The sequence below is a fragment of the Melanerpes formicivorus genome, unplaced genomic scaffold, assembly GCF_026170545.1.
Source record: "Melanerpes formicivorus ecotype bairdi unplaced genomic scaffold, bMelFor1.0.p_v2 SCAF_6, whole genome shotgun sequence".
Taxonomy (NCBI): Eukaryota; Metazoa; Chordata; class Aves; order Piciformes; family Picidae; genus Melanerpes; species Melanerpes formicivorus.
This window is the reverse complement of record NW_027142358.1, coordinates 30,357,191-30,383,926: the sequence shown is the minus strand read 5'-3', so window position 1 is coordinate 30,383,926 and position 26,736 is coordinate 30,357,191. Positions and strand designations below refer to the sequence as shown.

At 49.7% G+C, this 26,736-nt stretch overlaps 1 protein-coding gene across 2 annotated transcripts in view; it reads right to left on the bottom strand.

Annotated features, from left to right (window-relative positions):
• Positions 1 to 210: 210 nt before the first annotated feature.
• Positions 211 to 26,736, bottom strand: part of HK1 (hexokinase 1) — a 64,059-nt gene continuing 37,533 nt past the window's right edge. For both annotated transcript variants that reach the window (XM_068140291.1, XM_068140290.1), the window contains 14 exons: positions 26,030 to 26,125; positions 23,350 to 23,449; positions 23,069 to 23,252; positions 22,421 to 22,576; positions 19,373 to 19,606; positions 15,497 to 15,801; positions 14,506 to 14,654; positions 14,294 to 14,413; positions 11,998 to 12,093; positions 10,933 to 11,032; positions 7,368 to 7,551; positions 4,160 to 4,315; positions 3,289 to 3,522; positions 211 to 2,101 (listed from right to left, as the gene is read on the bottom strand). In XM_068140291.1, coding sequence (XP_067996392.1) covers positions 1,957 to 2,101; positions 3,289 to 3,522; positions 4,160 to 4,315; positions 7,368 to 7,551; positions 10,933 to 11,032; positions 11,998 to 12,093; positions 14,294 to 14,413; positions 14,506 to 14,654; positions 15,497 to 15,801; positions 19,373 to 19,606; positions 22,421 to 22,576; positions 23,069 to 23,252; positions 23,350 to 23,449; positions 26,030 to 26,125 — 2,259 coding nt within the window. In that variant the 3' untranslated portion in view covers positions 211 to 1,956. The remainder of the gene's footprint in view (positions 2,102 to 3,288; positions 3,523 to 4,159; positions 4,316 to 7,367; positions 7,552 to 10,932; positions 11,033 to 11,997; positions 12,094 to 14,293; positions 14,414 to 14,505; positions 14,655 to 15,496; positions 15,802 to 19,372; positions 19,607 to 22,420; positions 22,577 to 23,068; positions 23,253 to 23,349; positions 23,450 to 26,029; positions 26,126 to 26,736) is intronic.

The following is a 26,736-nucleotide window of genomic DNA, read 5'->3' as shown; positions in this document are numbered from 1 at the left end:
AACTGCATGAGGCAAAACGAGGCGTGGGGACCTGGGTGAAAGCCACACTGTTTGAATCTGCCCCCGAATGCCCGGGAACGAAAACACACACACACAAAATGCAGGCACCACTGGAATTAGGTTGCAGCTCTCCCTACACAATAGCTCTTCCTAAAGCACTAAAGCCACCAGCCACCAGCGCCTCTTCCAGAAAGAACCACTAAACACCAGTTAACGCACATCAAAAAAAAGTTTAATATTTTCACAAGGATCACGTAACACCAGTAACTGGAGCTACCAGTGTGCAAAAGTAAAAAGACTCTCTACCTTTGCAAAACCAGTCAGGCATGCAATTTTTTCAGGTAGACACACACTTAAAGCTGCGACGACCGCTTGGTGACTCACACGTTACTTTACGGACATTCACTCACAGTGCACCAAAATGCATATTGAAATGTTACCGATGGGGCAATCCAAATCTTAGGGGAGTGGAACGAGGACCAAGAGGAGCGGCCTGCAAATTTCCATCTACTTTCTGCAGGGAAAACCATGCAGGCAGCTCAAATTCATCTTTTATTTTTGTGGTAGGAGAGCAGGAATTAAGGACTTGCTGCGTGGTCTCCCCCTTTGCAGAAAGTGTTGCGACTTTCACCTTCCTAACTGCTTCTCAATTTCAGTGATGCAAGCGGTGTGCAGATATAACAATGGCATCGACTTGACAGAGGACAGGACACACCAAGTTTTTGAATGATCTTCGTCGCTGCTTTAGGCCTTGGAATAAGCTGGGTCTGATTTTGGCTTTGTGGTTTTGTTCGGTTTAACACACCCAGGGCCTCAAAGGCGGGCCCAAAATCAAACCCTCGTATATTCCTTTCTCATCACAAGCTGCAGCTGAGTGTTTTGAGTGCCTGCTTGACAGTGTTAAAGGTTAAAGCTTTGTGAGGAATCAAACACCCATTTAAGGCGAGAGACGGAAGTACGCACATCCCAGTGACACGGTCGGGCTGCACAGTCAGGAGAAGGGCAGCTGCAGCGCCCTGATCTACACTAACAAGGAGATATGGAAAATGTTTCATTTTACTTTTTTTTTGTAAGAACTCAAACAGAAGAATACAGCACAGCCCATGTAGGGCCCATAAAACTACCAACTTCCCAGGCCTGGAGATTTGGATTACCCCAATCACCAACCACTTTGTTTTAACTGTCCGGGGGTGTCTTGCTGAAACGTGACGGGGTTTTGTTTTCCACCCAGTAACACAGCACTACTCACAGAAGCAATGGGGAATGCCAGAAGGAACCAGATCTGTGGGACAAGGGCGTTCACTTTTACCATGACAAAAACAGGCATCAGAGGAAGCGAGCAAAGTCGCGCTGCCAAGTCCCAGGACAGAGTTACGTGCGTGCAGGGTGCTGACACGCCCCGCAACGCTTTCACAACCGCTTTGGACGAAACCACAGCAGGTAGATTATGCAGGAGGGAAGTGTTGTTTCCCCTTCACTAAAAGCATCAACAACCAGGTCTGGCGTGGTCAGTGTGGTGGTGGTGGCGCCTAACAGGGGATGCTGCCAAGGACAAGATTGGTACGATGCAACGGTAGCTCTCAATGCACATCACTTGGGGGGGCAATTTCATCTCAGACAACAACCGAGTTTTGACAGCTGCAGAAATTAAGAGACTGTTGGGTTGGTTTGGGGTTTTTTGTGGGTTTTTGTGGGTTTTTTTTGTTGTTGACCTACAGATGGGGAAGGTACCAACAAGGTGAAGAAGAAACATGCAGATTGGGGTCCAGGAACAGGAGATATTATTAACAGCACACATTCTATCTTGTATCCTAGGTTTTTTTTATGTCATTAGTTGTATTCTGTTTTTCCCCGATAAAGCAGTGAGTTCTGGGTTTTTACCAGTTCTGACTATGCAGTCGCTGCTTTATGAGAAAGTGCTCACAAGACAGAATCGGGGGCCAGGGGTCGTGGAGTTCAGTTCTGCTCGGCATCGCGAAGCCTGCATCCCACCGCTGTGATGAGCGCTGCCCCTTTCCCGCTGCCGTCCTCCGACAGCAGGAAGGTCACGTCGCAGTTGGGCGCCAGCTCTTTGACAGTTTGGTGCATGATCCTTGAGAAGCTGGGAAAGGAAACAACGGCAGCAGGTGAGGGAGGTCCCACAGCATCTGCAGAGCTTAGCACGGTATAGGCTTTTGCAGTGCCTCCTGTTTCACTGGGATAAAAACTAAAATGCTGGTGGGTTTGAAGTCTGGGAGCAGTGTGAGTTAAGCATTTGCATCCCACCCCTGTCTGTGTGGGGTTAAGCCAGATTGCTAGTACCACAGCAAAAAGGAGAAAAAAAGACCACATATAGTATCACAGTATCACCAAGGTTGGAAGAGACCTCAAAGATCATTAAGTCCAACCTGTCACCACAGGCCTCATGACTAAACCATGACACCAAGTGCCACATCCAATCCCCTCTTGAACACCTCCAGGGATGGGGACTCCACCACCTCCCTGGGCAGCACATTCCAATGGCTAACAACTCTCTCTGGGAAGAACTTTCTCCTCACCTCCAGCCTAAACCTCCCCTGGTGCAGCTTGAGACTGTGTCCCCTTATTCTGGTGCTGGTTGCTAGAGAGAAGAGACCAGCCCCTTCCTGGCTACAACCACCTTTCAGGTAGTTGTAGGGAGCAATGAGGTCACCCCTGAGCCTCCTCTTCTCCCGGCTAAACAATCCCAGCTCCCTCAGCCTCTCCTCACAGGGCTGTGCTCAAGGCCTCTCCCCAGCCTTGTTGCCCTTCTCTGGACACGTTCAAGAGCCTCAATGTCCTTCCTAAACTGAGGGACCCAGAACTTCCCACCCATAGCCCTCCACACATACCAGAGATGGGCACTAGTCCTCTCCCCCTGCTACCAGCTCTTTCAGACTCTTGCCCTCACCTGCCATTGCTTTGCAGCAGCCAACCTCCTCTGCACACTGAACAGAAGCATCCTCCAAGGAAGCACCAGCCAGTTCAGTGCTGCTCTGTCATTGCCTTTGCAGAGCCAAGAGATCCTTCTCTTGTTGTGCAGCTTCCAACACGTTCAGCAAGCTACAGCCCCTGCAGTTTATTGTCAGTGCCCCAAGAATACTTCAGGAGTTCTTCTTGGTCCTCTCATTGCCCTTTAGAAAGCCCTGATCATCCCTAATTTAAGGCTTCTTTTCCCTGACTCTTATCCTGGCAGGTATGAGAGACCAGTTTGGTGCATCAAGACAAAGGACGTACAAGCAAAGGGCTACAGACAGCAGGCACACGACTGCTGAGGAGCTGAATACTTACTGTGGATGTAGTTTGTAGAGAGTCCCATCCACACCAACCGTTATCTCCAGGTGCTCTAATCCTCTGTTCTCCCTAATTTTATCTACAACAGCAGCCATTCCTGCACCACACAGCTGAGCTGCTCGCCTCGACACCGCCCCACACACAGTCTTGACAATGATGCTGTCATCGCAGGTGCTGTTGAGGCCCAGCTGCTGGAGGATGGCTCGCACCTGCAGCAAGGCTAACCTGTCACTGCAGAAGCAGAAGGGCACAGTGTTAGATCAAAGGTATCCTTCAGCCAAGTCACTGCCACAAACCCCACTGTGTTGATGGCTGCATTCATGCATCCATACCAGGCAGCAAGAGACCACAGGGGATGCAAATTCATTCACCCCAGCACCATGCTGCAGTGCAGCAAGGGAGACTCCAAGCCCTTTTCTTTTCCTACCAAAGGGTGCTTCAGGAAAATATTTTTAATGACCAGCTTGAGGTTTTTCCTCCCATAAAGAGTCAACAGGCTTTGAGATTACTTTAACATACAGAGTCTGAGCAATAAAGGCACAAAAATATCCAGTAAGGAAGTGCTCATTCAGCTAATGTTCATTCAGTTCAGTGATTATAGCCAGACACACACAAGAGGCATGGGAAAATGGTCTCATTTCCAGGCAAGCAAATACAATCATACAATAAGGGGATTCTTGACAGCCCTTCCTATAATTTAGCAGTGAGTATTGCTACAGATTCAGATGATGTTGTGAGGAGCCCTTCCACCCATGCACAGGCTCTTACTGAAACCAAAATTATCTCTGGAGAGCCAAGCAATGCTCTCCAGCTGTCCCTCCATCAGTGTCACATCAAGTGACACACTCTTTCACTCTCAATTTCTTACCTCTCAATCTGAGAAAGGAACTTGGTTTCAAAGATATGCCTGGTCTTGAGTGTCTCTGAAATCTGGCCTCGGAACAGGAAGCCCCGCTTGGTGAAGTCGATCAAAATGTTGCGGACTATCTCCCCCAGGTACATCCCACTGATCATTTTCTCATACCTGCAGCGAAAGAGAGCAGCCACAGCTCAGAAGGAGGCTGCTCACCTTTGCAGTGGCAGCATCACAGCTGTGTTATCACCCAGGTGTCCTGCCCAAGCCTATTGGAGATGTGAGCTATGCAACCTGATTTATACAGAATGGCAATTTACTAGGAAAGAATAGGCAGGAAAAAGCATGAAGACTGTGTGGGAAGCCTTGGGAGCCTACCTGCATCCAGCTCTGGAGCCCTCAATACAGGAATGACATGGACCTGATGGGAGCTGGTCCAGAGGAAGGTCATGAAAATTATCAGGGGGCTGGAACACCTCTACTACAAGGACAGTCTGAGGGAGCTGGGGTTGCTCAGCCTGGAGAAGAGAAGGCTCCAGGGAGACCTAATAGCAGCTTTCCAGTACCTGAAGGGGGCCTACAGGATGGAGAGAGACTGTTTACAAAGGCCTGCAGTGATAGGACAAGGAGTGATGGTTTGAAATGAGAGGAGATTTTAGACTGGATGTTAGGAATAACTTCTTTACCATGAGGGTGATTGAGCACTGGAACAGGCTTCCCAGAGAGGTGGTTGAGGCCCCATCCCTGGAGATATTCAAGGTGAGACTCAACAAGGCTCTGGAAAACCTGATCTAGTTGAGGATGTCACTGCTGACTGCAGGGGGATTGGACTAGATGACCTTTGGAGGTCCCTTCCAACCTGGGTTATTCTATGATCTACAAACACTTCATGTTTGTAGATCACTTCACTACCATGTTCTCCCAGGCAGGCTGTTGTTAAAGACCACTGGCACTTTGCCCAGATGGAAGAAACAAAAACTTGTTGCTTGAGAGCAGAATGGTGCCCAGATAAAAGCCAAATTTGCCATGCATCCTTGAAAGAACCCCAGAGAAAACTTGTCTCTATGGCACAGAAGTTGGGAGCCCTCCTGAAGCATAGCTGAAACCTTCAACAGAAAAAGCTCAGTGGCTCCCTGCAGCAGAATGACAGGTTAACTACAAGGTGCAGTGCTCTTAAGGGAGTCCTGTGCTGCAAAACCCTGTTGAGAGGTAAAAGCTGTGAAAAGGTATGTCCAACATGTTCACAGGATCACTGTCCTGCAGACCAGCAAGCTGGGGTTGATTTATGCTTTTCAGTTAAATCTAGCACCTGGTTTCCAGTAGGGAACCAGTAGCCTAAATATCACAAGGAGTCATCCTTCTTGGAGGTGTTCAAGGAAACATATAGACATGGCACTTTGGGACATGGTTTAATGGCCATGGTGGTGTTAGGTCAATGGTTGGACTCAATGATCTTAAAAGTCTTTTCCAACTGAAATAATTCTATGTTTCTAGGAACCAAGTTGTCTTGAACCTCTCCTGCCCCCAGCATTGCACAGAACTAAAACAGCTGCAGGCCTGCAAACAGGTTAGAGAGGGAACACCTTGCACCTGAAGACCTCTTCCCAGCACACAACAAGGAGCAGTCCAAGGGCAGCCCTGTGCTGAGGAGGGCAGAAGCCTGCTATGCACCCCCTTCCAGCTTCATTCTGGTTTGAGTGGAGCATTTTGGGGTCTGTTAGCTGCATCCTTGCCAAGAAAAAGTGAACATTTTCCCACTTCCTGAGACGCGCATTCAGTGATGCAAACTGTATCTCACCTCCTGAAGTCAAAAGCAGGGTTTTTGCCCTAGATGGAGAGGAGCCCAGCACACCATCCCGCTGGAAGCAGGCCAGACAGTTCATTTAATACTGTGAACTCTCTCAGGCTTGTACCCAGCAAGTGTTGTCCCTCTTGAGTGCCTAATTCTCTCTGAAATAAATGATTCCTCCTGGCAGTCTCTGCTACTGCCCTTGGCTGCTTATTCCATGCCAACACTGCCTCTGTGTCAGGCTCACTCAGCATCTACTTCTCTGGTCAGTTTGAGCTGTTACTTTTAAAGAGCTTCCCAGGGGTCCTGCCAACTTGTCTGCATCCCCCAAGTTTTCAGGCAGATTTACTCTAGTCACAAAATCTTTTTAAAAGCTCCTGGCATCAGAGCATTGCTGCAGAGGAGTTATGAAAACACACAGTGTGGGCATGCAGCATTTTCAGCCCAGTTTTATTGTTGCTGGGTACACCTCCTTGTCAGCCTTCATGAAGGGGGACAGGGAAGCATTTGCCCAAACAAGAGCTGGACCCCTAAAAGGGGAACAAGGAAAGCAAGTAGGTCCTCTAACATGACATACTTCATCCAGAGACATGCCTCAAACAAGAGCTGGCTGCAACTGCTTTACAACTGACTACTTTACAGTGAGCAGCTCCAACCTCCAATCATGCTGGCTGGTGAAGGCTGAGGATTTCTAGAGGCAGAGTTCACCTAAAAAAGATTAGGCTGAGACCAAGACAAAAGAATGACAAGTCATTTTAACCCCCTCAGTACCACACAGGCTGAGGGAGCTGGGGGTGTTCAGCCTGGAGAAGAGAAGGCTCAGGGGAGACCTAATAGCAGCCTGCCAGTACCTGAAGGGGGCTACAGGAAGGATGGAGAGAGACTGTTTAAAAGGGCCTGCAGTGACAGGACAACAGGCAATGGCTTCAAACTGGAGAAAGACAGATTTACATTGGATATCAGGAAGAAGTTCTTCACTATGAGGGTGGTAGAACACTGGACACAGGTTGCCCAGGGAGGTGGTTGAGGTCCCTTCCCTGGAGGTATTCAAGAGGAGGCTAGATGAGGCCCTGGGCATCCTGATCTAGTTGGGGATGTCCCTGCTGACTGCAGGGAGGTCAGACTGGATGGCCTTTGGGGGTCCCTTCCGGATTGGACCATTCTATGATTCTAAAAAGGGTCTTTAGTAATCTTAAGACTCTTGAAGTTCTCACAAAAATCCTGCTGCAGTCCTATGGCAGAGTATGGGCTGTGAAAGAAAAAGGCAGGCAGCAACCATGAAAAGCACAGAAGAGAGAGAACACACAGGATGGCAAGGCTGCAGTCATTTTCCACTCAACCTCTCCCTCCTCTGACTGGGAGAAATACAGTTCTCTCCTAAAAGCATTCAGAGCAGGTTGGCTTACACTTAGCACTCCATTTATCCCACATTACCTTTGCTTTCCAGCATTTAGTGAGTAGTCATCAACTGCTTTGTCATATATTGTCCTGATGTCATCCAGGCAGCCGTTATCCCCGAACGCTCCCCACTCGGTGTTCACACACATCCGCCCTTGATCACCATCCACCATCTCTATGTTCCTCATCTCTTCCATGTAGCAGGCATTGCTGCCAGTTCCTGCAAGGAGAAAATACTGACATTACTCTTTGTTTCATAGAATCATAGAACTGTTAGGATTGGAAGAGACCTCAAGGATCATCCAGTTCCAACCCCCCTGCCATGGGCAGGGACACCTCACACTACATCAGGTTGCTCAGAGTCACATCCAGCCTGGCCTTAAAAGCCTGCAGGGATGAGGCTTCTACTACCTCCCTGGGCAACCTGTGCCAGTGTCTCACCACCCTCATGGTGATGAACTTCTTCCTAACATCCAATCTGAATCTACCCATTTCTAGTTTTGCTCCATTCCCCCATGTCCTATCAGTACCTAACACCCTCAAAAGTCTCTCCCCAGCTTTCTTTTAGGCCTCTTCAGATACTGGAAGGCCACAATTAGGTCTCCTCAGAGCCTTCTCTTCTCCAAACTGAATAGCTCTAGCTCTCTCAGCCTGTCTTTGTAGAAGAGGAGCTCCAGCCCTCTGATCATCCTCGTGGCCCTTCTCTGGACACATTCCAGCAACTCCCTATCTTTCTTGTACTAGGGGTTCCAGAACAGTACTCCAGGTGTAGTCTCACCAGAGTGAAGTAGAGGGGGAGAATCACCTCCCTTGACCTGCTGGCTACGCTTCTCTTGATGCAGCCCAGGATGTGATTTGCTTTCTGGACAAAACAACAATAGAACAAGCACAACGACTGCAACAAAGCCTTCAGCGGGATCTTGGATGTGCTTTTTCTGAATGATGAAGTCAAACCATCATTTGAAAGGTCACCAAAACCCACCCAACTCTTCAACAACCAAGTAATTTTGCCATGGGGCATTGCTCAGGGTGGCTCAGAGAAGAAGCTCACCCAAGCCAGCTGGGCTGAGGGTCCCATCCTACAGGGAGGAGCAGCAGTGCAGCAGTTTTGGCTCACCAACCCTCACGTGCTTCTGAACTCAAACCCCTGTCAAGCAACCAGCTGGATTTTGAAGCTAGGAATCCCCTTCCACCAAAGCCCACAGAATTAAGGGGAAAGTCTGCTGAATTGAAAGCTTCAGAAAGTTCTGAGGCATCAGGCAAAGAAAACCTCTGGGGCTTTGCCAGCTAATTGCAGGGTATTTTTCAGTTCTTGCTTGTTTTTGTTCTGATTCAAATGACTCAAATAGTTTCTCCAGCAGGAAGAACTGAAATGAAGCCATTTCTGATTCTGCTTAAAGGGGATCCTAAGGAGCATGGCAATTACCAAGCTCTCCATGCACTCACAGGCCTCAGGGAGAAAAGCTTTGTTAGCAAAGAGAGACAGCTTTTATTGCTACCTGGTGGAAAAGTTTTCTTGAAGTGGCCTACCAAACTCTCACTTAACTCTGCATGACAGATTCTGCACCAATTATATCAGCAAGTCTGGTTTCCTTTGTGATTTTTTTGCAGTACTACATCAATAAAGCCTGAGCAAAAAGAGATCCTCCTAGAGGAGTACTCTGCTGTGGGAGAGCTGAATCGCAGCACAGGGGTTGGGGCAGCAGCAATCTGGGCCCACAAATGAAGTCATAGTATCATAGTATCAGTCAAGGTTGGAAGGGACCACAAGGATCATCTAGTTCCAACCCCCCTGCCGTGGGCAGGGACACCCCACACTAGATCAGGCTGGACAGAGCCTCAGCCAGCCTGGGCTTAAACACCTTCAGGGATGGGGCCTCAACCACCTCCCTGGACAATCCATTCCAGGGCTTCACCACTCTCATGGGGAAGAACTTCCTCCTCACATCCAGCCTGAATCTCCCCACCTCCAGCTTCATTCCATTCCCCCTAGTCCTATCACTACCTGAAATCCTGAGAAGTCCTTCTCCAGCCTTCCTGTAGCCCCCTTCAGATACTGGAAGGCCACAATTAGGTCACCTGGGAGCCTTCTCTTCTCCAGACTGAAGTCCCAGGTTTGCAGGACCAAACCACACCAAATCCAGTCTGGTCAGCCCTCCAACACCAAACCTCCTTGACCAGAACAAGATAAGGATCACAGGTTCTTAGGGGTTGGAATGGACCTCTGAAGATCACCAAGTCCAACCCCCCAGCCAGAGCAGGACATAGAATCAATAAGGGCTGCCTGAGTATGTGGATACCCAATTAAATACAGGCTGCTAGACTGACAGGCTTTTAGATGATCTCCCGCTGCCAGCAGATGAAAAGCAGAGGCTTGGCCTCATTAGTGGCAGTTTCCAAAGTATTCAGCAGTGCAGACTGAAAGCATCAGCTCTGCTAAGCAGGAGAGATGGCACTGGGCAGAGAGACAAGGCACCAGCATGATGTGAACTCGCCCTTGAAGGAATATTTTTCCCTGCCAAACAACAGCAGGGAAGTTCACCCACCTCCCTGCACTGGGGAGAGCAGGAGGACTGCCAGCTCATGCAGGCTTCCCACCAAGTGCTGTCAGTCTGGCCAAGACAGCTCAGGCAGGGCAGAGGGACCTGTCAGAGCCCCAGGCCTTTCACTCTCATTATGCCAGCAGTGCCCAGGCCACCTCTGACCCGCTGCTCTGCACACAGGCAGGCTGGCTGAAGAGCCTATCTGGCAGAGCTGCAGCAGGCAGTGGTGAGAGGATGCTCTCAGCACCCCAAGGACACGCTGTCCTTCCTGCAGGGAGCTCTGTCCCTGGAACACGCCTTCACCCAGGCTGCGCAGACACGGCTTCCAACCCACGCTCTAACTGTGCTGACTCATCCTGGACATTTTCCAGCTGTTTGGAGGAGAAACTGGTGGTGTTTTGTTTTCCCACAAGCCACCTCTCAGCTGAAAGCATTCTTAAAGCTTGCAGGTGGCTTGTTCCCTTCTCTCCCACTGAAAACTTATTTCTCTGGAGAACTTTGGGAATTCACACCACCCAGCGCCTCAGACACCCCAAGTGTGGCATTTGCCAAGGCATCAGCAGTCACCTGTGCAATTATTTCAGCTGTCAGTCACTGCACTTTGTCCCTCAGAGCTTCCCATCACATGTCATTTGGGAATTGTGGCTGTGCTTTACAAGTCTATTCTAAGAGACCACACGCTCAAGGGCTACCTGAACATCCCAGCAAGGAGATTCTTATGAGCTAAACTAACACAACCCTGCTGCTGAAGCTGCCTGAACCTTACTTATGTTTGCTTGCTTCACAAGCAGCACAGTGCCTTTCCCAGACAAACCAGATAGGATTTGTTCAGCATTACAGCCTGGGCTTATTGTGGACACAACTAAGCTGGCAGTTGAAGTTTGCTCTTAAATCTTACATTCAGCTTGCTTCTGAAGGGACAGCTGCTAACCTCCAAATCCTTCCCTCCTGGGCACCCTAGCTATGTTAACCACAGGGATGTCTCCCTGAGAATGCAGGCAGATGTGTAGATAAATAAAATAGTGCCACATGAAAAAACCAGCAGCTCTGAGACATACCCACAATGAGTCCGATTTCACAGTTTGGGTCTTCATAAGCACAGGTCATCATTGTGCCCACTGTATCATTCACCACAGCCACCACATCCAAGTCAAACTCCTTTGGGAGACAGAAATACAACAGTGAGAACCCTGGGGTTGGGGCAACCCCTCACACCAAAGGGGACAGCAAAAGGAGCACATCTAAGGGGATGCTGTCAAAACACGCTGGAAACACACAAGTGAAAGTAGCAGCCTGATGTTACACAGGGAACAAATAGGAACTTCATCTACCAGCAGGTACCTAAGGCTCTTTCCCATTCTTTCTTCACAATAGACTGTTTCTTCAGAGATAAAGCACATTCCTAGCTGTTCTCTCTGCCTCAGGCATACTTAAGTACAGATCTTGTATACAGACACATGCTAGAGAGCCATCTCCACTCTGTATTACAGCAGTGCAGTAGCAAATCCAGTAGCAAAGGTTTTTAAGGCTTCACCTGCTGACAAAAACTCTGCAGAATTAATGCTCTCCTCAGGCTATTTTTCTTCCCTTCCTAGAAAGCTTCAGCTAAGCTGCTTGAAGCTTTTTCAAGATCAAGGGTTGAGAGAGGGGGAAAAAAAACCTGTCATTAAGGGTGCACTGAGGTACATTCCTACAATCCCTGTGTTGAAAACTCCTGCTTCATCCATGCTGGGATGCAGTGGAAATTGCCACAGGGTTTGAAAGAAGCCTTGAAAGTGCTGCTGAATTTAGCATGTTAGAAGCTTCTGGGGAAAACAACAACAACAAACCACAAAGCAGTGAAACAAAATCCCCAGAGTAGTTCATTTTAAGTAGCAATTTTTGTTTGGTGGTTGAAATCTCCCATTTCCACTGTGTACCCTCCAGACTGTCCTACATGGTGGTCAGGCTGCATGTCAGCATCAGAGCCACCACTGCCACCCAGCCTCCTGTGGCAAGGCAAACACCTCCTGTGCTGGACTAGAGGCAAAAACTTGTGTCCTCCAGGCACACAAACCCTGACCCATGAGGGAGGAGGGTGAAGAAAACAAAGCAAACAAAATAACAACAACAACAAAGATCACCTCTCTTCTCTTAATTCCTTCTCTAAGCAAATACACTACGTCTTCTCCTTCACAGTCTGTAGCCTTGAAGCCTTTTGTCCAGTTGAGAAGGATACCCTAAAAAGGAAGAAAATAGATTGTCAAGTTTCCTGGTGCACTAGATTGTCCCCCAAAGCCCTACAGCTCTCTAAGGAATAATCACTGCATGTTTCTTCCTGATAATTCCCTGAGTTTGTGCAACTCTTCAGCCCATAAAAGCATAAAATCACAACACCTCTCACAGGTGACAACAGTCCCAGCATATGGCCATGAATATTTATGGCTACTTGGTACCTGGACTCATAGGAGACCTCAGCTCAAGAAGGAGGTTCTCCAGAATCCACCAGCATGGGTGCTATGGTTTGCTGAGCAACCTCTCTTCTCAGTTTCACTCAAAGGCTTCCCTGGGCTTGACCAAGCCTCCTATCACCAGCAACATGAATGCATTTTAGAGCTGGACACTTGGAAAGCTGCTCTTATCATCACTGCTTATTTCCTCCTTCCTTAGGTACAAAGCTTGAGGAGGGCAGATTTAGACTGGAGATGAGGAAGAAATTCTTTACAGTAAGGGTGGTAAGACACTGAACAGGTTGTCCAAGGAGGTTGTGGATGCCCCCAGGCAGGTTGGATGAGGCCTTTAGCAACCTGGTCTAGTGGAAGGTGTCCCTGCCCATGGCAGGGGGATTGGAACTAGATGATCATTAAGGTCCCTTTCAACCCAACCCATTCTGTGAAACTATGAATATTCATCTTACTTTCAGTACAACTCAAATGTTGTACACTTGACCTTTCAAATGCTTTACTGTGAAGCTATGTAGAAGAGTCTCTATGAAAAGGAATCTCTCCTTCTACATGTGGAATTTGCATCTAAAGCTACTGGGGAAGCTTAGGCTGGAAGTGAGGAGAAAGTTCTTCCCAGAGAGAGTTGTTAGCCTTTGGAATGTGCTGCTCAGGGAGGTGGTGGAGTCACCGTTCTTGGAGGTGTTCAAGAGGGGATTGGACGTGGCACTTGGTGCCATGGTTTAGTAGTCATGAGGTCTTGGGTGACAGGTTGGACTTGATGATCATAGAATCAACAAGGTTGGAAAAGACCTCAAGGATCAATTCAATGACTTGAAAAAGTGTGACAGAAACAGCAAGCTTAAAAAACACACCTGTGTCTATCTTCAATCCAAAGTGTTAAGTAGACAGGAAACAACAGCTGTACTGGTGTAGTTGATGGAAGTATGTAGCAGTGAAGAAGTTAAATGTTAAAGTGACAAGAAAAAGGGTAAACTTGATGGGGACACGTTGCAGGCTACGCTGTCACCATTAGAGTGTCATGAGTAGGCCCTGGCCCATCCACTCCATCCAGTGAGACAAGGTCAGCTGGGAAACAGGCACTGGCGGCAGGGAAGGACTTTTGCTTACTGCTCACAAAAGCAGGGAAGTATCACAGCTCAGCAAGTTCACACAACTGAAAAACCACAATGCCTTAAAAAAGGGGGATCACCACCAGGGGAAAATCACAGAATCACCAAGGTTGGAAGAGACCTCAAAGATCATCAAGTCCAACCCGTCACCACAGACCTGTAATACTCTTATCTGTAACAGCCATACTGTCCTGGGTTGGCTGGAATAAAGCTAATTTTCTCCCTGGTAAAGTCCTGTGTTTTGGATTTGGGTGTTGCTAAGCAGTGTTTATACTAAGTGAAGGACTTTTCTGCCCTGCCAGAAGAGGCTGGGGGTGCACAAGGAGCTGGGAGGGGACACAGCAAGGACAGCTGACCCAAATGAGCCAGAGGAGTACTCCGCACTGTATGATGTCATGCCCGGTATATAAACCAGGGAGAGTTGGCTGGTGGGGGCACCACAGCTCACAGATTGGCTTGGTCAGCAGGTGGTGAGCAATTGTTTTGTGCATCACTGCTTTTGTATATTCTGTTATTCTTATTGTCCCTTCCTTTTCTGTCCCATTAAACTGTCTTTATCTCAACCCGTGAGTTTAACCTTTGTTTTCTGATTCTCTGCCCCATCCCACTGTGGGGTGAGAGTGAGCAAGTGGCTGCATGGTGCTCAGTTGCTGCCAGGGGTTAAACCATGGCACATAGGCTGAGCAGCATTTGCATTATTACCTTTAAAGGAACTATTTATAGGAGCAGCTGTACTGGTCAGGGCCAGAGCATGAACCCTCCCCTCATACAACCTCCCTGTAAGTGTCACACAGTTGACACGAAGGCAGAGAAATCAGGCTTAGCATAAGCACAAAAGTAGATTCAACAGATACTAAGGAACTTACAGCATCCAGACTGGTCTGCTTGCAAGGGAAGGAAAACGTGAAGCCAAGAGGAAGACGTGCTCCTTTTATCCCCATGTAATCCAGGAAGTCAGAGATGCAGGTGACAATGTGATCAAACAGCTTCAAAGAGAAAGGACAGGCATTTGAAGTTGTATGTGTTACAAGGTCTACAGGGGGCATTCAAAAGGCCTGCAGAAGAGAAACACAGATACCTCTTCTCCTGTTCCCTGCATCACCTCTATGGGAATGGCATAGATCTTGTTGTGCATCTCAACTGTTCTCCTTTTACCGCTGCGGATTTTCACCAGCAAAACCCTAAAGTTTGTTCCTCCAAGGTCGAGTGCCAGAAAGTCTCCATTCTCTGTAAAAGAATGTGTGTGTGCATTTAAAGAACCACGAGCAACATATAAAAGACTGAGACAGTTGGAGCTATTCAGTTTGGAGAGGAAAAGTCTCTGAGGAGACTTTATTGTGGCCTTCCAGTATCTGAAGGGGGCCTACAAGAAAGCTGGGGAAGGACTTTTTAGGGCATCAGGTAGTGATAGGACTGGGGGGAATGGAGCAAAACTGGGTGGATTCAGATTGGATGTTAGGAAGAAGTTCATCACCATGAACGTGGTGAGACACTGGAACAGGTTGCCCAGGGAGGTGAGCAAGTTTTTAAGGCCAGGCTGGATGTGGCTCTGAGCAACGTGATCTACTATGAGATGTCCCTGCCCATGGCAGGGAGGTTGGAACTGGATGACCCTTGAGGTCCCTTCCAACCCTGATGATTCTATGATTCATCAAAAGAGGATTTCAGATGCTGCTTTGATTATTCCAGCCTTTTCTGTGTTTGGTTTTGTTTTAAACATGGGAAGGAGGACTCACACACCTGTTCCCTGAAATGGAAAGAACTGCTCAGGTTGTGCAAAAAGGGTTCAGATGGGTCTGAGTTATGAGACCAGCTGTGTTTTTCCCCCCCAGGCCATGGCTTGCTTGCACCCTGGGTAAGGACATGTGGTCAGGCTGCCAGCAACCAGCACAAGGGCAGTGCTGGCTGCCCTGTCGAGGGCTGAGATTTCCTCCTTTGTACAGCTCAGGACAGTTTCCAGCATTGCACCAGATCTGTCCACCCTCCACCAAACCCACCCCTCACTGCTGGGAGCACGTTTTGGACACCCTGCAGCCATGCCCTCACTCCAGCAAGGGCATGCCCCTAACCTGTCCCGTCGGGCGTGCTGCGGACGAAAGTGGGCAGCATTTTCACTTTGGCAGTCTCGTGAGTCTTCTTCTTCAGCCCCGCTTCCATCTCTGCCCTCATCCTCTTCTTCACCTGCAGCAGCTGCTCGTGGGTGAGCTTGAACTCGGCCAGGGTCTCATCGATGAGGCGGTGCTGCTCCGACAGCCGGTAGGCCACGGCCGTCACCATGGCTGCTCCCTTCCCGCTGCCGCTCTCGGACAGCAGAAACCGCACCTCCGAGTCGGGCACCAGGCGCCGCGTGGTCTTGTGCAGGCGCCGGGCGTACCTGTGGGCAGGGGAGGCTACAAGTCCACTCTCTGCATGCCACACACCTCTACCTTCCAAGGCCCCAAGAATCTATGCTGCTGACACAGGCCAAGTGCAAGAGGAGTGAGGAGCCTCATCACAGACAAACCAGCTACTGCCTCCCAAGCAGGACAGCTGTCAGAGAAGAGCAGTTCTTCCCTATGGCCTCTTTCCTCCTGAACTGGTCAATAGTAGGCTGAACATGAGCCTGCAGTGTGCCCAGACAGCCAGAAGGGCCAATGGCATTCTGCCTGCATCAGGAACAGTGTGGCCAGCAGGAGCAGGGAGGTCATTGTGCCCCTGTACACTGCCCTGGTTAGGACACACCTTGAATACTGTGTCCAGTTCTAGGCCCCTCAGTTTAGGAGGGATGTTGACTTGCTGGAGTGTGTCCAGAGAAGGGCAACGAAGATGGTGAGGGGTTTGGAACACAGCCCTGTGAGGAGAGACTGAGGGAGCTGGGGCTGCTTAGCCTGGAGAAGAGGAGACTCAGGGGTGACCTTATTGCTCTCCACAACTACCTTAAGGGAGGTTGTAGACAAGCGGAGGTTGGTCTCTTCTCCCAGGCACCCAGCACCAGAACAAGAGGACACAGTCTCAAGCTGCGCCAGGGGAGGTTTAGGCTGGAGGTTAGGAGGAAGTTCTACACAGAGAGAGTGATTGCCCATTGGAATGGGCTGCCCAGGGAGGTGGTGGAGTCGCTGTCATTGGAGGTGTTCAGGAGGAGACTTGATAGGGTGCTTGGTTGCATGGTTTAGTTGGTTGGGTGGTGTTGGATGATAGGTTGGATGCGATGATCTTGAAGGTCTCCTCCAACCTGGTCTACTCTATTCTATTCTAACTAAGAGAAGCCAGCAAAAAGCAGGGGAAAGTATCAGAGCCTCATCCCCTGAACCTGATCCTAGATAAAAGAAACCTCCTGGTTCCAATGCTCTGAGCCTCTCTCCTGGGGTCATCAAGCTGTCCTGAACTCAGTGGTTGAGATGGAGTGGGGAAACAGCTCAAAACCAAGAACTGCCCACATGTGTTACCTTAACAGGAATGGGCTGCCCAGGAGGGTTGTGGAGTCTCCCTCTCTGGAGATATTCAAGACCTGCCTGGATGACTTCCTGTGTGATCTGGTATAGGTGACCCTGCTCTGGCAGGGGGGGTTGGACTAGATGATCTCTGGAGGTTCCTTCCAGCCCCTAATGTTCTGTGATTCTGTGAACACAGCCCAGACCTGTCCATGTGGGAAAGCTAGGCAAAGGAGCACTCCTGGAAACAGTTTTGTTTGCCAACATTCCATGGTTTTCTTCAACCAAGGTAAAGATTGCTTTCAGCAAAATGAAGAGACACTGAAAGTGAAACTTTAAACAGATTTCTCCTTTCAACATTTTCCTCATAAACAACACTCAGCCCTCCCAGCCAGCTCCAATGCCAAGGTATCTCCCGTCTATGCTGTGCTTCTTGGTATATGCTTGGTACCCATAGCTAAATCCTCCAGCTGAGACTGGAAACTGACTGCTTACCTCCAGTTACGACTTAGTAAATACAACCCTTTTACCACAGCTACATAAACCACACCTGCCTGTTTGTTTCATTCCTCCATTCTGAGCTTGGAAGCCCTCAGGCAGGTGCTGCTCACCCAGCACACACAGGCCAGCAGCCACTCCCAAACACCCACACCATTAGGGCTCGAGCACTGGGGTTATTTTTAACACCAATACTCACACCAAACCCTGTTGCCAGGACCAGGTACACCCACAGCTGAGAAGCTCACCTTCTTCTCTGATTTCTACATAAATCTAAGCAGCTGTTTGATTATCACAGTATCGCTTAGGTTGGAAAGGACCTCGAGGATCATCGAGTCCAACCTATCAACACAGACCCCATGACTAGACCATGGCACCAAGTGCCACGTCCAATCTCCCCTTGAACGCCTCCAGGGTCGATGACTCCACCACCTCCCTGGGCAGCCCGTTCCAATGACGAATGACTCGCTCGGTGAAGAACTTCCTCCTCACCTCAAGTCTAAACCTCCCCTGGCGCAGCTTGAGACTGTGTCCCCTTGTTCTGGTGCTGGTTGCCTGGGAGAAGAGGCCAACCCCTTCCTGGCTACAACCACCCTTCAGGTAGTTGTAGAGGGCAATCAGGTCACCCCTGAGCCTCCTCTTCTCCAGGCTAAACAATCCCAGCTCCCTCAGCCTCTCCTCATAGGGCTTGTGTTCAAGGCCTCTCCCCAGCCTTGTTGCCCTTCTCTGGACACGCTCAAGTGTTTCGATGTCCTTCTTAAACTGAGGGGCCCAGAACTGGACACAGTACTCAAAGTGCAGCCTAACCAAAGCAGAGTACAGGGGCACTATGACCTCCCTGCTCCTGCTGGCCACACTATTCCTAATGCAGGCCAGGATGCTATTGGCCCTCCTGGCCACCTGGGCACACTGCTGGCTCATATTCAGGCAGCTGTCGATCAGCACCCCCAGGTCCCTCTCTGTTTGGGAGCTCTCCAGCCACTCTGACCCCAGCCTGTAGCTCTGCATGGGATTGCCGTAGCCAAAGTGCAGCACTCGGCACTTGGACTTGTTGAATGCCATCCCATTGGACTCTGCCCATCTGTCCAGTCGGTCGAGGTCCCTCTGCAGAGCCTTTCTACCCTCTAACTGACTAACATCTGCCCCTAACTTTGTGTCATCTGCAAACTTGCTGATGACTGACTCTACCCCTTCATCCAGATCATCGATGAATATGTTGAAGAGGACAGGGCCCAGCACTGATCCCTGGGGGACACCACTGGTGCCTGGCCGCCAGCTGGCTGTGGCACCGTTCACTACCACTCTCTGGGCCCGGCCCTCCAGCCAGTTCCTAACCTAACTTCCTAACCTAAATCTAACTTGCAAGATGGGGAAACCCAAGACAAAGCCAGTTTTCAACAGGTCACCAGAAGTGTAAGGCAGCATTTTTTTCCTGGTTTCCCAATGTATCTCCCGAAGAGACTACCCAAAAAAAAAGGGTTCAGCACAGTTCTTTTCAGAGCAACTGAGCTTACATAGGCACTTGGTGCCATGGTTTAGTTGATTAGATGGTGTTGGGTGATAGGTTGGCCTCAATGATCTTGAATGTCTCTTCCAACCTGGTTAATTCTGTTCTGTTCTGTTCTAAGTGGAAAATGGAGATCAAGGTGAACTAACACAGGTCTCCTCAAAGCCCACCCCATGGGCACAAAGTAGTATGCTGTACAAAGAAACTCTTCTTCCAAGAGGTCTGTTGAAGTCCCTTCAGACCTCAAACCACCAAAGTTGTCACTGACATCGCAGTTCCCAATCACTCAAAGAGTTTTCCTTCTTTTCTCTGTGGTGGTTGGTGGTGGTTTAAAATCTCACCCTGCTTCTTCCCTTACAGACGTCTCTCCTGTCCACTAAGCTCCCTGCCTCAGACCAAGCCCCTAGCCCTCACCTCACACCCAAACCACATGCCTGGGTGACCATCCTGGGGTCACATGCTTGACCCTTTGCCAACCAGAGGCCACAGCAGGTGATGAGAACTAAACAGCAAAGAGCAGAGGGACTCACTGTGGATGCATCTTGTAGAGGGAGCCATCGACACCCACAGTGGTCCGGAGGCGGCCGACCCCTTTGTTGTCCCGCAGCTGGTTGAGGATGGCACCCAGGGTAGAGGCTACCAGGTTGGCTGAGCGGAAGGACACGATGGTGCAGACGTGCTGGACGGCGATGCAGTCCTCGTGAGATGGCTCCACCCCCAGGCGCGTCAGAATCTCTTTGGCTTTGTTCAAACCTTCTTTGCTCCTGCGAAGAGAGAGCAGCGAAGGCTCCTGCTCAGTGGGGGAGCTATAAAATGCAGGACTGAGGCACAGCCAGTGATGGGTATCTCAGCCTGGGGTTTGAGAGAAAATTGAATCATGGAATGTTTGGGGTTGGAAGGGACCTTTAAGGTCATTTAGTCCAACTCTACTGCGCAGAGCAGGGATGTCTTCAACTAGAGCCAGTTGGTCAGAGCCATAAACAGCCTGACTTGCAGTGGTTCCTTGGATGGGCCATCTGCCACTTCTCCAGGCAACTTGTGCCAGTGTCTCACTGGCACTGATGATAAAAAGTGTCTTCCCTATAGGTATAAATCTTTAAAACCATCACCCCTTGTCCTGTCACAGCAGGACCTGCTAAAAAGTCTGTCCCCAGCTTGCTCATTGGCCTGCTGAAGCACTGAAAAGTCACAAGAAGGTCTCTCCAGAGGCTTCTCTCCTCCAGGCTGAACAACCCAAACTCTCCCAGCCTGTCCCCATAGCAGAGGGGTTCCAGCCTAGAGATCATTTTTGTGGCCTCCTCTGGACTTTTTGGGCATCTTGACGACAAAGCCCCATGAGGCTTATAAAATGCTTTAAGTAGGCTTTCATTCAGATAGCAACAGCTCTCTATTAAGGCCTGGGGCAAACATGCCACCTACAAACCATGCAATTCCAGCTACTACAGCAGCCCTGCTATGGGCAGGACTACTCCCATGGGTACTCAAGAGCCTGCCCTCCTTCAAGTTCATTTCCCACAAGACCAGAGGTAAATCATGTCACTGAAAGTCTGTCCAGTCACTACTGTGCGCAAGTTTCTCTCCAAAGCACACCACATGTTGGTTGTACCAGATGATCAGACCAAATCTTGTAGCCAGTGAGCTTCCTGCACTCTGAAAGTGAATGCAGGAAGCACAGAACCAGGACCAGCCCCATCCTGTGGAGCTGGAGCATCCCCCAGGAGCATTTGCCATAGCTTGGGGCTGCAATTGGTCCGGCAGCACCAGACCCAAAGCAGAACAGCAACCTCACGACAGCTCCTTCAGGGCATGCCCCTGAAAATTAGCAACTTCCAAACACTTTTACAGGCCTGGAGGAATTAAATGCACTTTCAACTGATGCTTTAACCTTCAAACACCTTCTCTCTGGAGCAAAAAGCACCAGCCCCAAATCCAGCACAGGCCTGAGCGTACACCCAATCCCACACTCGCTCACTCGCACATCCAAATAAATCAAGTGAAAAACAAAAAGCCCAAGCAAAGGTTTTCTAAGTGATTTCATTCTGAACAGGTCTTTTTTTCCACCCTTTTACAGCCTCACTAAATTTCTGTCTCTTGCACTGCATTTTTCCTCATTGGCACCCAGCAAAACTTCTGGCAAAACATATCCATGTCCAGCTCCCAGACAAAAACACCAGGAGTACATCTTGTCAGTACTAACTGCACCCCACACATCTTTTTAAGGACTCCTGCACCTTGCCAGCACAGGCTAGAAACTGGAAGCTGCACAGGGATGTGCCCCCTACTTATAACCAAAGTGCTCTTCAGGAAGTGAGGTAGCATTTCAGGGCAAATTTTGCTCTTAACTGAATTCCTCCCTAACTGCATTTTTCTCAGCAATGTGCCCTTGTGGCCAAGAAGGCCAATGGGATCCTGGGGTGCATTCAGAGGAGTGTGTCCAGCAGATCCAGGGAGGTCCTTCTCTTCCTCTGCTCTGCCCTGGTGAGACCTCACCTGGAGTATTGCATCCAGTTTTGGGCTCCCCAGTTCAAGAGGGACAGGGATCTGCTGGAGAGAGTCAAATAGAGAGCTGCCAGGATGATTAAGGGACTGGAGCACTGCCTGATGAGGAGGGGCTGAGAGACCTGATTAGTCTGGAAAAGACTGAGAGGGGATTTAAGAAATGTTTATAAATATCTGAGGCCTGGGTGTCAAGAGGGAGGGGACAGGCTCTGCTTAGTTGCACCCTGTGACAGGACAAGGGGTAATGGATATAAACTACAGTACAGGAGGTTTCACCTCAACATGAAGAGGAACTTCTTCACTGTGAGGGTCACAAAGCACTGGAGAACAGGCTGCCCAGAGAGGTTGTGGAGTCTTCTTCTCTGCAGACTTTCCAGACCCATCTGGATGCATTCCTGTGCAACCTGTGCTAGATTCTATGGTCCTGCTCTGGCAGGAGGGTTGGACTTGATGATCTCTGGAGGTCCCTTCCAACCCCTAACATCCTGTGATCCTGTGAAAAGCCAGCACAGTGACTACAGCACAAACTATCCTAGTGATGTGAATTTTGAAAGCTCCAAGGGGGGAGGAGAGGGGGGAGCCAGTAAGTACTGACCAAAGGGGTGATGACACACTGAGAAACCAACTGGCACATAGCTCAGAGGTCACCGCGCAGCACCCAGCACTGCCTACAGGCCTGAATGCTCTGCCTTGTCACGCTTGTTTTCCTCCTGCCCAGCGGTCCCGTGGATACAGCAAGGAGCAGCACAACTATTTGCTCAGAGGCACTAAGCCAAGTCACTCCCATGCTGAGCTGCAGGGTAGCAACTTGTGCGTTTTGTGAGCAGGGCAAGAAGTAGCACGGTGCATACCCTGTAGCTGCAGAGATCAGTAGGCTTTCAGAGTTCCTCCCAACACAGAAATACCGGTGGGGAGGGCACAGACTGTCTGCTGGGGGTGCCCACATGCCAGCTCTGCACCTGTGCTGGAGGCTGCCAGCCAACCCCAACGCAATGTATCTCCCCACAAAGCAAAAGACACTGGAAAATTAGCCTTCAGAGTCACTGTGGAACTCAGGGTGAAATGGGTGAGGTACTCACTTTTCTATGGCAGAAACGTGCTTTGTCTCAAACTTCCCTTTGGTGAGAAGCTCAGGGGTGATTCTTCCCTCAAAGAGCAGCCCCTCCTTGGCCATCTTCACCAGGATGAGCCTTACCAGCTCCCCCATGTACAGCCCGCTGACCATCTTCTCAAACCTGCAGGAGAGGACAGAATCAGTCACCCATGCATGCACAGGCAGCGCTGGGAGGCAAAGCCCAGCTGTGCCACCACCCACCCACTGCAGCCTGCAATCTGCCTCTTTGCCTCAGCCCTGGGCATAGTCACAGAATCACAGAATCAGCCAGGTTGGAAGAGGCCTCCAAGATCAAATCCAACCAATCACCCAACCCTAACTAATCAATGAGACTACGGCACTAAGTGCCTCACCCAGCCTTTTCTTGAACACCTCCAGGGACGCTGACCCCACCACCTCCCTGGGCAGCCCATTCCAATGGGCAATCTCTCTTTCTGGGAAGAACTTCTTTCTAAGATCAAGCCTAAACTTCCCCCTGCACAGCCTGAGACTGTGTCCTCTTGTTCTGTTGCTGGCTCCCTGGGAGAAGAGACCGAATCCACAACCCAAGCGGAAGGAGAGCCCAGAGTAGAAAACAAAAGCAGCACAGGTCACAAACAACTGCCTCACTCACAGCTGCTTCCCAGGATTAAGGGATCCACGGTCAATCTCTCGATCAAACTCAGTCCTGATGTCCTCTAGGGAGCCATCATCTCCAAAGGCCCCCCACTCCGTGTTAATGCACATCCTGCCCTCATCCCCTTCCACCAGGTCGATGTGCCGCATCTCCTCCATGTAACAGGCATTGGTGCCGGTGCCTTTAGGGAAAGGACATCAGAAGGTGCTAACCAAAGGGGCCAGGCAAAGGGAGAAAAGCTACATGTGAGCTGCTGCTGCAGCAGCAAGGTGTGTTACCAATGATCAAGCCAACTTCGCAGCGCTGGTCGTCAAAGCCACAGGTCATCATTGTCCCCACGGTGTCGTTCACCACGGCCATGATATCTGCGTCATAGTCCTGACGGAGGAACCAAACGTTAGTTGGACCATATGGCTTCTCTGCTAAAGTTTGCCTAGACCAACTGATTTCAGAAGGAACAGGAGACAAATAACTGGGTCTGAATACCACAGCTCATCTGTTCAAACATCACCTGTTCCATCTGCTGGTTCCCAATCCCACGTACCCGAGAAGACAGTGGGAGCAGACTAATGCACCAGGCAGCCCACAAAGCAGCAGCAGCCTCATTCTAGAAAGCAAGGAGCTGCTCTCACATAAACACCCTCAGGCAAGAAAGAAAAAGGCTCTACATGAGGGAGGGAGCAGCTCTGCAGTTAAATATCATGGAGTAATTTGAAGCACTCCTTGAGGAGTCAGACTGAAAAATCATAGAATGGCCTAGGTTGGAAGGGACCTTAGAGACCATCTACTCCAACTTCCCCACCATGGGCAGGGACACCTCTCAACTAGACTTGGTTGCTCAAGGCCTCACCCAACATGGCCTTGAACATGGCCAGGATGGGGCATCCACAGCCCACCTGAGCAACCTACTCCAGAGTCTCACCACCCTCATACTGAAGAACTTCTTCCTAAGATCCAATCTAAGCCTACTCTCCCTCAGCTTTGAAACATTCCCCCTTGTCCTCCTGCTAGAAACCCTTAAAAAAAGTCTCTCTGCAGCCTTCCTGTAGGATCCCTTCAGGTACTGGAAGGCAGCTCTAAGGTCCCCCCAGTCTTCTCTTCTCCAGGCTGAATAACCCCAGCTCCCTCAGCCTACCCTCAGAGGACTCCAGCCCTTGGATCATCTTTGTGGCCCTCCTCTGGACTCACTCCAACAGCTCTGTGTCCTTTTCGTGATGGGAAACCAGACCTGGCTGCAGTATTTGAGGTGGGGGTCTCACAAGAGTGGAGTAAAAGGGCAGAATCCCCTCTCTTGACCTGCTTCCCAAGTTGCAGATTTTCTCACAGAACTCACTTAAAAACATCTAGGAGTTTTATTTCAAGTGATGAGTTTCATACACAAATGTAAGTAAATAATGCAATGTAATAAGCTGTCTGCATGACAAGCACTCATTCCTTTCCAGCTCCTTCAGTGTGTTATTCTATTTGGTGCCAGTCTGATAACAGTAACTGACTACAGTAATGCTGTTTGGTGACAGTACAACTCAGCTTTGCTTAAGTGTCCACAACTGCCCAAACAGAGCAAATGCAGCACAGTTCCTGATTAATTTGGATGCTGAGTGATCACCATATCACCTGCTGCAAGCATCACAAACCCAAATCCATTCCATCTCATGCTCAGGGCCTTTTTTTGTTTAAACTAGCAACCCAGTCACCTTCACCCTCCATAAAATCAGCAGTGAGTAACTGGCAGGGAGCCACCAAGGCTCACTGAGCCTGGAATCACACAGTCACAGAATGTTAGGGTTGGAAGGGACCTCAAAATACCACCCAGTCCAACCCCCTGCCAGGATCACCTATACCAGATCAAACTGGAACACATCCAGGCAGGTTTTGAATGTCTCCAGAGAGGGAGACTCCACAACCCCCCTGGGCAGCCTGTTCCAGGGTTCTGTCACCTTCACAGAGAGAAAAAAAATTCCCCATGTTTCCATGGAACTTCCTATGCCTCAACTTCACCCACTGTCCCCTGCCCTGTAACTGGGCATCACCAAGCAGAGCCTGGCTCCATCCTCTTGGCACTCACCCTTTACATATTTATAAACATGAATGAGGTCAGCCCTCAGCCACCTCCTCTCCAAGCTAAAGAGCCCTCAGCTCCCTCAGTCTCTCCTCATAAGGAAGATGTTACACTGCTTAATCATCTTTGTGCCTCTGCACTGGATTCTCTCTAGTAGCTCCCTGTCTCTCTGGAACTGAGGGGGCCAGACTGAACACTATTCCAGATGAGGCCTCACCAGGGCAGAGTAGAGGGGGAGGAGAACCTCTCTCAACCTACTAACCACACCCCTTCTAATACACCCCCATTCTCTTCTGCTCTGCTCCTCTCCTGTTCCCAAGCAAGGCAGCTGCACAACTCAGCTGAGCCCAGGCCATGAGCAAGAGTTTCTCAGGAATGAGACATGTTGGTGTCGTTGAAAAGCTGCAGCACTGACACACAGCACTTTCTGGGTTTGGAGGGTGATAAAATTGCTGATGGTTGCCAGTGACAAACCACACCACAGTTAGTTCTGTTTTGTGCTCAGAGGAAAATCACAGCTTCCACACAGCAGCTCTGATGTTGCTCCATTTTCCCAGAAAATGGCAAACCCACACATGAGAAACTGGGTTAGCAAATACTGGAACAGGGTGCCCAGGGAAGTGGTTGAATTGCCATCCCTGGATGCATTTAAAAGCTTTCCAGATATGGTGCTCAAGGATGTGGTGTAGCAGTGGCCCTGGCAGGGTTACCTAATGGTTGGATCTGATGATCTTAAAGCTCTTTTCCAACCATAGCGATTCTGTGGTCCTCGTGCATGAATGCAGAGCTGCACCATCACTCAGACCACATGCTGAGGTGAGTGACACCAAGAGTGGTCCCTGGCAGAGAAACACCAGAGTGCAGTGAGGCAGTTACAAAAAGAATGAAGGACAACTCACCCCACGTTTCTTGATGGCCTTGTTAAGCAGCCTCACCACATCTGCTCCCTCCACTCCGCTGGCTTTGAACCGCTTTGTCCAGGTGATCAGAATACCCTGGGGCGAAACAAGAGAGCAATGTTCAACAGGGATGCCCCTGAAAGACACAAACTGACCCTTTGGTTTTTCTCTCCTTCAAAACAACACTTTATACTTCAAACACATCTTCAGGTCTCTTTTCTTACCTGACCTAACCAATCCAACCCCAGACAGCTGGCAGTCTTTGATTCTCCTTACAGTAAGCTAAAAGGTGGGAAATTGTTTTTCCCCTCCCTTGCCAGAAAACAGTTTGCTTGCATTTTGCATTTTCAGCCTGCTCCTCTCCCTTTCACTCCTCGACAGTTTTTCTTGGAAAACCATTTAATCCTTTTGGGCCATGGAAATCGACTGCTTTCAGAAAAAGCTGACAGTGCAGGACTGAGAAAAGAGCAGGGATGTGATGTTTGTGCGCCCAGGACTGGGCTGCAGCATGTTTGCTGCCTGAACTCCCCAGCTCCCGGGGCTTGTTTCACCGTCAGGTCACGTCCATGGGTGGAGGCACATGGGAACACTGGAAATGCAACAACGTTATGCCCCCAATTTACAGCACAGATCCAAAAGGAAATCATAGAATGATTTGGGTTGGAAGGGGCCTCTAAAGGTCATTTAGTCCATCCCCCTCTGCAGTA